The sequence below is a fragment of the Octopus sinensis genome, linkage group LG14, assembly GCF_006345805.1.
Source record: "Octopus sinensis linkage group LG14, ASM634580v1, whole genome shotgun sequence".
Classification (NCBI taxonomy): domain Eukaryota; kingdom Metazoa; phylum Mollusca; class Cephalopoda; order Octopoda; family Octopodidae; genus Octopus; species Octopus sinensis.
This window is the reverse complement of record NC_043010.1, coordinates 29,765,023-29,777,123: the sequence shown is the minus strand read 5'-3', so window position 1 is coordinate 29,777,123 and position 12,101 is coordinate 29,765,023. Positions and strand designations below refer to the sequence as shown.

General features: G+C 36.7%; 1 protein-coding gene across 1 annotated transcript; it reads right to left on the bottom strand.

Annotated features, from left to right (window-relative positions):
• Positions 1 to 4,719: 4,719 nt before the first annotated feature.
• Positions 4,720 to 10,469, bottom strand: LOC115218772 (gastrula zinc finger protein XlCGF7.1-like). Its single transcript, XM_029788701.2, has 2 exons — positions 10,166 to 10,469; positions 4,720 to 6,151 (listed from the first exon to the last, which is right to left on the bottom strand). The coding sequence occupies exon 2, from the start codon at positions 5,762 to 5,764 to the stop codon at positions 4,784 to 4,786; it is 981 nt and encodes a 326-aa protein (XP_029644561.1). The 5' UTR covers positions 5,765 to 6,151; positions 10,166 to 10,469; the 3' UTR covers positions 4,720 to 4,783.
• Positions 10,470 to 12,101: the final 1,632 nt, after the last annotated feature.

Here is a 12,101-nt window from a genome sequence, read left to right as displayed (position 1 = left end):
TTGGTCAATAGAGACAGGCAAGACAATGCTCAACCACGTTGCGCAAAGAACGTTACTCAAGTTACAGGAACTAAACTTGAAAATACTGTCATCCACCATATTCACCAGACCTTGCACCAACTGACTATCATGTTTTCCAAGCATTAGACAACTTTTTGCAAGGAAAAAACTTCAAATCTGGAGAAGATGCAAAAACAGCTTTTCGTAATTTCATCACCTCTTGCTCTCCAGAATTCTTTGCTGCTGGCATAAATAAGCTACTGATAAAATGGCAAAATTGTGTTGATAATTTAGGTGCATACTTTGATTAACTGCTTTGCTTTTTGTCAAGATAAAATTAAAATAAACTTTCAGTTCAAAATTGGACATTTCATTCTTAATGACCTGATAAATCTCCATTGATAAACATCTTGTCATCTTTAAAATGATGCATGCATACATAAGAAAATGTTTTTAAAGACCTAAATATTAGAAAACTTGATGGACAGAAAGCTGTAATTGAAACATCCAATCAATAATTGCTAAATCAGTTAGATGATAGTTTTACTAGGGCAAAAATTGAAAGTCAATTGCAATGAGGATTAATCAACAAACATTCATTTATCATTAGTCCATCCTTATTTGGAATACACAAATTCTACAACATTACAAAAACAATCATATTTTCTTTTCTGAATGACAGGATATAGTGGACAGTCTGTATCATGAAGGAATCACATTGCCACTATAAAAAGAATGAATGAAGCTAGAAATTTTATAAGTGACTAATTTAGTCATGTCAGATTTGAAGAAAGGACAATGGAGCTGGTTTAACTCTAGATGATACTTGGTATAGTGTATACTATGACCATTCAACTATAAGATTTGTCATCCCAATCACAGCTCTGCTTCACTGAAGCAATGCAAGGATAAATGATATAAACAACACATTTTAACTGTCTGTCTTACAAGAGCCTTTGATCTACACACACACACACATAAGACTATGCTCTTTACTACAGTTACTACAAAAATGTCAGCCCCTCAGAATGAGCAGGCTGTTTTTCTTACTTCTGTTACTGAAATCCAGCCAAGTCTACTCACTTCTTAACATGTCTAAACTCTCCCATTCAATTCCACAATAAATCAATTTCTCAATCCTTTTCTCTTACTTCATCCTTCTGGAATTAACTAATTAAAAAAAAAATTTCAGAAAATGACATGTTCTAAATGGAAGCATCATATGCAAAAGCTGCCTGATCCTAGAGTAAACAAAATATTTTAATATTCATTAAGTCAAAGCTAAGTTAACAACTGCATGGCAGTCAGTTATGTAATACATGCAATCGCCTTGAAGAAGGTGAGAGCAAAAAATGAAAGAAAAATATGTTGGTGAAACATATTAATACAATTTTCTTTTTAAAAAGTTCTTATTCAGCAATGGGTAAAGAAAGTTTGATGTTAAGAAATACCAAATACTCTTAATTAACTATGAAAACTGGCTACAGAAGAAATCTATAGATATACCCCTTAAAACATCATAACATTAAAATAAATCATCTAGTATCTTTCTGGTGGACAAATGACTCATCAGTAGTAATATTGCATACACACAGCTGATGAGAGTGGTAATGATGATGATGAGTCTTTCTATTTTTGGCACAAGGCCAGCTTGAACAGTGATTACTTTATCAGCCCAAAAGGATCAAAAGGATGAAAGGTGAAGTCAATCTCAGCAGAATTAGAACTCAGAATGAAAAGATTTGGAAGAAATGCCACTAAATATTTTGTCTGACATGTTAACAAATTCTTCCAGCTCAATGATACTAATAATATAATTATGGTTTCAAATTTTGGCAAAAGGCTAGCAACTTCGAGAGGTGGGATAAGTCTTGACTAGTACTTATTTTATCAACCAGTGCTTGACTAGTACTTATTTTATCAACCCTGAAAGGATGAAAGGCAAAGTTGATCTTGACAATTAAACTCAGAACATAAGAATGGACCAAATGTTGCTACACATTTTGCCCAATGTCCTAATGATTTTGCCAGCTTGCTCCCTTGACCTTTTAGTGTTCAGATTACTCTGTTAAATGTAATACTTTTTCACTCAAATTGTTTTGAATTAATCCTGGATTATCTTATAGATTTGAGGTTTCAATGATGTGATTGTTTATTTTTAGAATGGCATTGTAGGTTAGGTGTGAGAGGCTAGACATGGCCAGTTTGAATATAAAACATGTAGAATATATTGGGCCGGATATGGCCGGTTTAAACACTAAAGGGTTAAATAATAATAATAGTTTCTAATTGATAAATGACCTGAAATTTGGGGAGAGGTGTTAGTCAATTAAACTGACTCCGGGGCTTGACTAGTAATTTATTTAATTAGCCTAGGAATATGTAAGGCAAAACTGATCTCAGCATGATTTGAACTCAAAATAAGTACAAGTTATTTTGTCAGATATTTTAGCAATTTCACCATAAAGTAGCTTGCTTTCCAACCATATGGTTCCGGGTGCAGTCCCACTGCGTGGCACCTTGAAAATATGCACTTGTTACAGTTATTTCGCAAAACGAGATATTACAGAAAAGTACCGGTTGCTTTTTTTCAAGGGAAATCATGTATTAAACGGATTTCTATGATTGAGTGATTTGGTAGACAGAAACTGAAAGAAGCCCGTCGTATATATGTATATATATATATGTATGTGTGTGTGTATACGTTTGTGTGTCTGTGTTTGTCCCCCCAACATCGCTTGACAACTGATGCTGGTGTGTTACGTCTCTGTAACTTAGTGGTTCGGCAAAAGAGGATGATAGAATAAGTACTAGGCTTACAAAGAATAAGTCCTTGGGTCGATTTGCTCAACTAAAGGCAATGCTCCAGCATGGCCACAGTCAAATGACTGAAACAAGTAAAAGAGTATTCCACTACTCTAACAATAATGATGATAATCTTTTCTAACAAAAGCACATGGCCTGAAATTTTTGCAGGGTGGGGTTCGTCAATCACATCAGCCCCAGTACTCAAACAGTGCTTATTTTATTGACCCCAAAATAAGGAGAGGTAAAATGGACTTTGACAGTATTTGAATTCAGAATGTAAAGCACTGGAAGAAATATTAACAGGTATTTCTTCCAATGCTCCAATAATTCTACAAGTACACTACAACAACAATAATAATCCTTTCTACTAAAGGCACAAAGCCTGAAATATTGGGGGAGGGTTTAAGTCAATTACAGCAACCCCAAGGCAAAGTTGACCTCAGTGGAATTTTAACTCAGAACATAAAGTGTCATAGCTAAGCATTACAAGGCATTTTACCTAAAACTAATGATTCTGGCAATACATTCACCCTAATAACAATAATAATTCTAATTCTGGTACAAGGCCAGTAATTTTGAAGGGAGGGGGCAAACTGAATACATCAACCTCAGTACATAACTAGACCTTAATATATTACCTCCAAAAGGATGAAAAGCAAAGTTGGCCTCAGCAGAATTTGAACTCAGAATGTAGAGGAGCTGGAAGAAATGTGATTAAGCATTTTAGCCAAGGTGCTAATGATTCTGCCAGCTCACCACCTTAATAATAATTTCTTCTCTCTGTAAAAGAAAAGAGAAAGACTTGACTGGTAAATCTTAGTGGCACAATTTTTAAATCACTCTGCCCTTTTGATCCTGGAATTATATAAAATCAATATTGACCTTTATAGGATATGACCTCAATTCCTGAAGTCAATATCTTAACATCAGTAAAAGCAAGAGAAAAAAAACCCTCTTGACCCATAGTTTTTAAGAGGTAGGTAATTGAGAAAACATCTTGACCCCAAAGGACACAACACAATGATTGTAGCAGAATTTAAATCTACAGCTCCCAGAAACCTGAACTGCAACGATCATCATCATCATCATCATCATTTAGCGTCCGCTTTCCATGCTAGCATGGGTTGGACGGTTCAACTGGGGTCTGGGAAGCCAGAAGGCTGCACCAAGCCCAGTCTGATCTGGCAATGTTTCTACGGCTGGATGCCCTTCCTAACGCCAACCACTCCGTGAGTATAGTGGGTGCTTTTTACGTGCCAGACGGGGCTGGCAACGGCCACGTTTGGATGGTTCGCTTACGTGCCACTGGCACTGGTATCACAACTATATGTATGTGTATATATATATATATATATATATATACACACACACACGCGAACACACATACACACTTACATAGTAGTAATAAGGAGGTGTGCCACTGCATCCACCATTTGTTGGCGATTCCCTACTCCTGGCAGACAACACCTTTGCACCACTCGGGCAACAACACTCCAACCCATGGGTCTGTTTGGGTAGTCATTGCTGATGAGGGTTTAACACAAGTCTGTTCAAATCATCGAGTGGTCAATAGTTATTTTGTTTGGTTCAAAAGCAAAAAAAAAAAAAAAAAAAAAAAAAAAAAAAAAAAAACAAAGGATGTATCTACTTAACCTTTGTAATCACAACAGATGATGATGATGATGATGATGATGATAGTTTCTTATACTGGCATGAAGACAATATTTTTATGGAGAAGGAGAGAAATAGAAACTTGTGGAGTCTGTGCTTTACCCAAGAGCATTTAGTGGTTCCAAGCATGAATTGAAATGAACTCAGTTCCTTGAAAACTGAGTGCTGTCCTTAGATGCTTGCCAATATCAACAATAATAATAATTACTTTTGACAATAATAAAAATAGTAAAAGTGTTGTCCAAAGAGAGTTCGTTTTTATTAAAATGATGGTTTATTTGGCAGCTTTGTTGGGTATGGCTCCTTACACATAGACACGGTTGTTCTGATTGTGCCGATTATCCGTGGTTAAATCTAACTGTGATGCTGCTAGGTGATCCCTAGGATCAAATCCACTGGAGTTAGCACCAAAGTTGGTTTGATTGCGCAGCTGTTGTGACAGGTGTGGCTGCTGAGCTTGTACACCTGTGGTGGCTGATGTGTGCTGTGGATGATTATGGTTGCTGTTACTGTTGTTGCTGTGATAGTTATATAGGTCCTTTCTAAGGTCGATGGAGCCTGCTGGGCCCTCAGTGGCAGTTGTGGGATTTGGGACCAGCCCTATTGCTTCTTGCCCCATGGCTGTGCCGATTCCTTGACTACTACCTGCCTCAGACACATTATGTGCTTTTTCATGGCATTTCAGCAATGATTTACATGAGAATACTTTTCCACAGAGGGAGCAGCTGAATTCTTTTTTATCTCCATGGTTGCGCATATGTGTTTTCAGATTTCCTTTCTGGCTGAAAGATTTGGTACAGAGGGAACAAGTGAAAGGTTTTTCGCCAGTATGTGTTCGTTCGTGTATTTTCAGATTTCCCTTCTGGCTAAACTCTTTCGAACAAGTTGGACAGGTGAAAGGCTTTTCGCCTGTATGCGTCCGCTCATGGTTGCGCAGACTTGACACTTGGCTAAAAGCTTTTGCACACATCTCGCAAGTGAACGGCTTCTCCCCAGTGTGTATTCGTTCGTGGTGTTTCAAGTTGCCCCTTTGGCTGAAGGACTTACTGCAAGTCAGGCACTGGAATGGTTTCTCACCTGTGTGTGTGCGTTCGTGGTTACGCAAGGACGAAATCTGGCTGAATTCTTTGTGGCAGAATTCACATATGAAAGATTTATGTTCACCACTACCAGCATGCATAGATCTCTTGTGAGCCTTAAGTTGGTCATATAGCTGGAAGGTTTTCTCACATGAATCACAGCTAAACTGCTCGCTCATGGAGTAAACAGATTGCATGGAGTACATTGTAGAAATTCCACTGATAAAACAGAAAAACTAATAAGGAATATATATATATATATATATATATATATGACAAACGACACAATCCCCCCAAAATACACTGGTTGAAGTAGTGGCTTGAAAGCAGCTAATTCACTGTTCTGTTACACACAAGTTATGTAAATAACTGAAGTCATATTTACAAGCTGCAACTTTTTTTTTACTAGATTTCACAAAACTAGTGGAAGGAACAGTAATATCTTCTTTAAAAGTATAAAAGTATATCTCGGTTTTTAAGAACTGTGAGGTATGTTACAGATGGTTTAGCAATATCTTTCAAATCTTTCTTCTGTACTCCACTGTAAATACTCCTTGCTCCTCCAATGGAATCTTAGAGACTCACTGAAAAAACTGAAATAAAAAAAAAAAGACATTAATTGATAGGAAATTGAAGTGATAATATTAATGAGTTCTATTGGCTACAAAGGCTTAAAATCTTGGGCGCAGCACAAAGATAGAATTTTTAAAAAAAGAGCTAGAAAAAAAACAATGTAGGATTCACATGAAATAAAGGGGTAAGATCAATAATAATAATAATAATAAAGAACAATAAATGACAACCGTAATCTAGAACAAACAAAACAAGATCCCTAAAATGGGATCCTTTCTTATAAGAGTAATTTAGGACACATCATACACAACCCTGGATTACCCTAAAAAAAGCAAGTATTTCCTTTCAGTCCTTGCTGCCAACCTATAGCTGTTGTATCATAGTTAGACTAGGCTCTTTTAGCTATGCCAATTTTTCAACTCTTAAAACTTACAAAAAATTTACAGAGGGCAGTACTTCTACCATCACTTTCCTCTTCAAGTGGTACCCAAAGATGCTAATTAAGGCTTCGCTTAAGAGGTAAAATTCTGTTCTCAAACCTTTCAATTGCATCTATCTCACAATTTCCCTTTTCATTGATACCAAGTAAAGGAAAACTCTTCCCTGTCAAAGGAAGGTAATAAGTGAGTCTACAAAATAGACTCAAGCGATAGCCGCATTTTAGTTTGGCACATGATAATGGCTGTTAAACATAAAACCACAAATTCATACAGACACACTTTCACACACATACATATTCTTTTATATATTTCACTCATTTGACTGTGGTTATCCTAGGTCACTACCTTGAAGGGCTTAGTCCAGGGGTTGCCAAAGGGGGTCCGAAGGACCCCCTAGGGGTTGGTAAAGCATAACAAGGAGTCCCCCTATGGCAAATTAAAATATGTGGCCTATCTGATTTCCAAAAGGGACAAATTGTTGAAGCACAGATGGCTGGCACTTCAGATACCAAAACTGCTGAATTGTTTAATGCTTTAAGAAGAACTGTCACTGAAATCTTGTAGGTATTCCCAAACCAAGGTAAAACTAGCTTTCGTAAGTACAATTCTGGGGGGAAAGCAAAACTCACATAGAGGGACGGTAGATTAGTGAAATATATTGTGTCTAAAATCTATTGAACTACAGCAGCAAAATTGACAGCAGAGCTGAACCACCATCTTGCCAACCCTGAGTCGGCCAAAACCATTCATTGTGAGCTCCATAAAGTTTGGATACCATGGAAGGGCTGCAACTGCTAAACCTCTCTCATTCCCCATTAACAGTGATAAGCAAAAAAATGGCATCTGGACAATTAGGAGTGGTCATTGGTTCAATGGAAGAATATCATTGTTTTCCCCCTACTTTAGGGTGAGTTTATGCCTGAAGACAGCCCAAAGAAGCTTTCAAACCCAATTGTTTGGCCCCTACAGTGAAGCATGGAGGTGATTCTGTAATGAGTTTAGCAGCATCACAGAATCTTGTATGCCAGTGATTCCTAACATGGGACATATACCCTGCTGGTGGGGGCTGTAGTTGCCAGACACAAAGTTCTCATTAAAGTGACTCACTCTTTTTACTTAGACAATAATGTACGAGGGGGTACGGAAAAGTTCCTGGCTTTGGGTAAAAGAAAATACGGGAGGATCGGTTAATTATTCAACATATTCCCTTCTCAGCTTCACACACTTATTGCAGCAGTCCCTCAGTTTTTCTAAGCCCTTAACCCATACTGGCACTCAACACAGTCCTCCAGTTCACTGAATCCTGTCAAACTGTCCAACCCACGCTGACCTAGGAGACTGATAGTAAATGATGATGGTGACATATATGTGTGTGAACTTTTATCCTGTGGTCAGTTGTCATCAACAACCAGTTGATTCATACCAAACTGAAATATACTAAAGTTGACTAAAATCCTTGAAAGCTGGACTGTAGTATGTTTGCTGTCTTATTCAAACCAATAAAACACTGTGCCAGACATGGTTTCAATTCTCAACTGGTGTTTGTTATTAGAAAATATTACTCTTTCTTTCTAATTCGGTAAGCCTCTGGCGCCAGAGCTAGGCCTTAAAGCTTCTTCAAATCACATCCTTGAATAATGCAGTAAAATATAGAGCAATCCCCCACCCCTCAAAAAAAAAACCGAAGAAAATAAATAAGGAGATTAAGATGAGAATGTTTTTGAGTAAAATACGTCAGCTAGGTCAATACTGTCCTGAAAAGTAAATAGTTAATATCATCATAATCAGCCTAAGTAGAAAATATATGTAATTCATGAATAAACTTATTTTGTACGACTTCCTTTTATCACGAATTCTGATTCTGTTTGTAAGATACTAAAATCACATAAATACAATATGTGTGTGTGTGTGTGTGTACATCTTAAGTGCCATCAAATATGGTATGCGCATAACAAGAGATTGGTGCCCGCTTCCAACTTCGTTTCTTCCAAACTTTCTGAAAATTTTATTTTCTTTTAAAAGTAAATCTTATAATAGTAAGATTTTTTTTAAGAGTGTAGATTACGATTACGTTGATAAAATTCAGACAAAGATAATTTCTTGAATTTTTTGGAGAAGTTCCGGATCTTTCTTCCTCATCAACTTTCTCACTATCAATTTCCATGACTTTTGAAATATCAACATCAAGTAATCTACACTCTCGAAAATGTATTTCAACAAAATTTCATTAAAAATATACATTTCGATGATAGTATCGAGGAAAAAAATGAGGGTGGGAGGGGCTGCTAAATTGCAGTTATTTTATTTTTCATTCAAGGATCATCTCGTCCAACTCAATGTATTTGCTACTGGGAGGATGTACAGAGTTATATGTCAAAATAAGATTAAGTTCAGAAACTGTCACCTCCCTCTTCATCCCCAGTCTCTCTTTACACTCACGTGTGTGTGTGTGTAAACAAAAAAAAAGGCGTACCATCGGGTTTAATAATCTCAAAGTAACTGGGTGTGTGTGCGCGCATATGAAAATACGCTATTATTCCAAAGCAAGTTTAAGGATAACGGAACGTTTATTGATGGTGTGACTCGATATTGAGAGTTGAGCCAAATTTATGAAGAAGATCAAGTTGACTGGGAATTCAAGTTGTTCAACCATTTGAACAAACCGACAGGCGACTCAGAAGACCAGATCTTCACAATCATGTAAGCATTTATACAATTATCCATTAGTTTTCCTTAAGTCAGAACAAAAAGCACACTCAATATGAGAAGTAGAGTGGTTGCATTTTATATTTTATGTCCGGCCACCATGTCTGAAGAGTCATCAATAAAAACTGCCAAGTGCAATAGTCGGCGCAAATCCGACGTAACATTCCGATCAGTTATATGCCATAATTAGTTAATAGACTGTTCGAAGATATATATATATATACATACACACATAATTGCTAACGCACGAAACTCTCTGTCCTGAGTCACTCTGTTGCCTCTGATAAATATTAATAAAAAATATAATACTCGTGTTTTGAGCTCTATTTTTCCAGTTTGTATCACCAAATCTTTCTATCTATCTATCTATATAAACGTACATATATACACATATTTATTACACACGCGTACAGAAAGTGGGTGGGGGAGTAGAAAGCTAAAGCAAATGATTGTATGATAGTAATTAACAATTCAAAGTGCGTTTTCTTCTTGCGAAGAAAATGAAGATAAAGACAAAACAAAATAAAAAAAAAACAACAGTAAACTGTATTCCATTTTATAATCGGGTGGACTGCCAGAATCGATTGAGTCGACAATGTTCCGGTTTAATCCCGGAATCGTTAAGATAAAGTTTAAGTCCAGTACCGAGGTGAGATTTCATATTACGACAAAATATCCTACATGTCACTGTAATCATAAACACACACACACACGCACAAAAAAAAAAAAAAACTATTATAAGTGCTCGATCTGTCGGTGACAATTATCCGATTGGTTGCAAAAGGAAGTAAAAGAGAAAGGCTTGAAAAAAATTTCGAAGCAAAGGCAGAATAAATAAGAAATAAAAAGTGAAACGAAAAGTTTATGAAGCAAAACAGACTGAATTACCTTGACAATCGATTGTCTGTTCCTGTTGATGATGATGCTGTCGGGAGGGTATAAAGAGTGGCTGGTTAACGAAATAATAAGCACGGAAACAACTTATACATATATTTATATGTATATACAGAGTATATATATATATATATAAATATCTACATATATATATCAGTATATTCACATAGACAAATATATATATATATACTAAAATATTTATATATAAATAAATAAATATAAATATATATATGTATGTATATACATAAATAAAAAAAAAATTTCCTCTTTGAGAGGCTGGTCCGTTGTCCTCGTATGAAAGGAAGTAAAATTATAGGCGGTGATGCTTCTTCCGGTGTTCCTTGTGTAAATAAAGAAAAAACGACGAGATTGATTAAAAGTTGCTAAAAAATAAATAAATAAATAAATAAGGTGGAAACAAGAGTCACTGTCCATGACGGGAAAAAGTGGGAGTTTGAGTGGCCCCATCGACGTAGTTTTTATTAAGATCAACACTGTCAGTTTAACATGCTTTTAGTAAATGTAAATTATCATTTGCGTCACCTTCCATAAATTGTTCCTATATATATATCTGTGTGTGTGAAGCCGGGAACAATGAGAATATTACGCAAGGTTTAAAAAGTCACAGCATGTGAGTTGATTGTTGACGGTGAGTGAACCTCCTCTCCCCATTTGTCGTAGGATCCGGAAAATTTTCATAGCAAATATATTAATATAATTGCATGCTTTCTGATATGAAGGCTTTCCCTTTGCAAGTGTTGAAAATAATAGCTCTGAGTTAAGATGTACGCTTTGTCTTTATCACTGAGGAGGTTGAGAGTCTTGCTGAAAGACGTAAAAGGATGGTGAACAGAATGGGGAGACCCCCTTCGGCCATGAATGACCATGCGATTGCACCTAGAAAGTTACCCTCCGAAGTACAAGTCTGGGCAAAGTTGTTTATGGAAGGCCAGCAGTCGCCCATGCATACTGGCCTCTCCTCTCCACACCACTGATGTTATCCAAGGGAAAGGCAAAGGCCGATACAGCTTGGCACCAGTGATGTCGCAACTCATTTCTACAGCTGAGTTAACTGGAGCAATGTGAAATAAAGTGTCTTGCTCAAGAACACAACACGCAGCCCGGTCTGGGATGGCTCAGTGGTTAGAGCGTCGAGCTTACGATCATGAGGTTGTGATTTCAATTCCCGGACTGGGCTGTGTGTTGTGCTCTTGAGCAAGACACTTTATTTCACACTGCTCCAGTTAACTCAGCTGTAGAAATGAGTTGCGACATCACTGGTGCCAAGCTGTATCGGCCTTTGCCTTTCCCTTGGATAACATCAGTGGTATGGAGAGGGGAGGCTGGTATGCATGGGCAACTGCTGGCCTTCCATAAACAACCTTGCCCAGACTTGTACCTCGGTGCAATCCCATGGTCATTCATGACTGAAGGGGGTCTTACCCAATGGTGAACAGAAACAGAAGTACAAAGCAGCTATTCTTTATTGGGCAGCATATGCATATAAAATATTGTCAAGTAAAACAGCAGCATTTAAAAATGAATTAAACTGAACAAGTTGTTTATTGTCAAGTAATACTTTATTCAACCATTAGTACTTTCATATTTTCTGCTTGAAACTACTTTTCTTAAAAAAATGTATTGTCATTTTAAAATTATGTTTAAAAAATTCTGAGCTGCTTTGTGAAAAGTATATTTAAGTCATCATCAGATCCTGACTGCAGCTTCTGCTATGTTGTCCCTCTTATCTGATGGCATTGTTTGTTACAGAAAGCACTGGTTCAACTGGTGAACAAAGAATGTATTTTACTACAGCACTGATTTTTTACTCACATCTATCTTTCATTTCAATGAACAAAACAAAAAAAAAATCGACACTGTTCTTCATACTTAAAGGTTTTGAGTTGTCCAAACTTCTGCATTAGCTCTT

What these genes read in the sequence shown, in the direction of transcription:
- LOC115218772 (XM_029788701.2), bottom strand. Translation starts at nt 5,764, where the DNA reads ATGTACTCCATGCAATCTGTTTACTCCATGAGCGAGCAGTTTAGCTGT.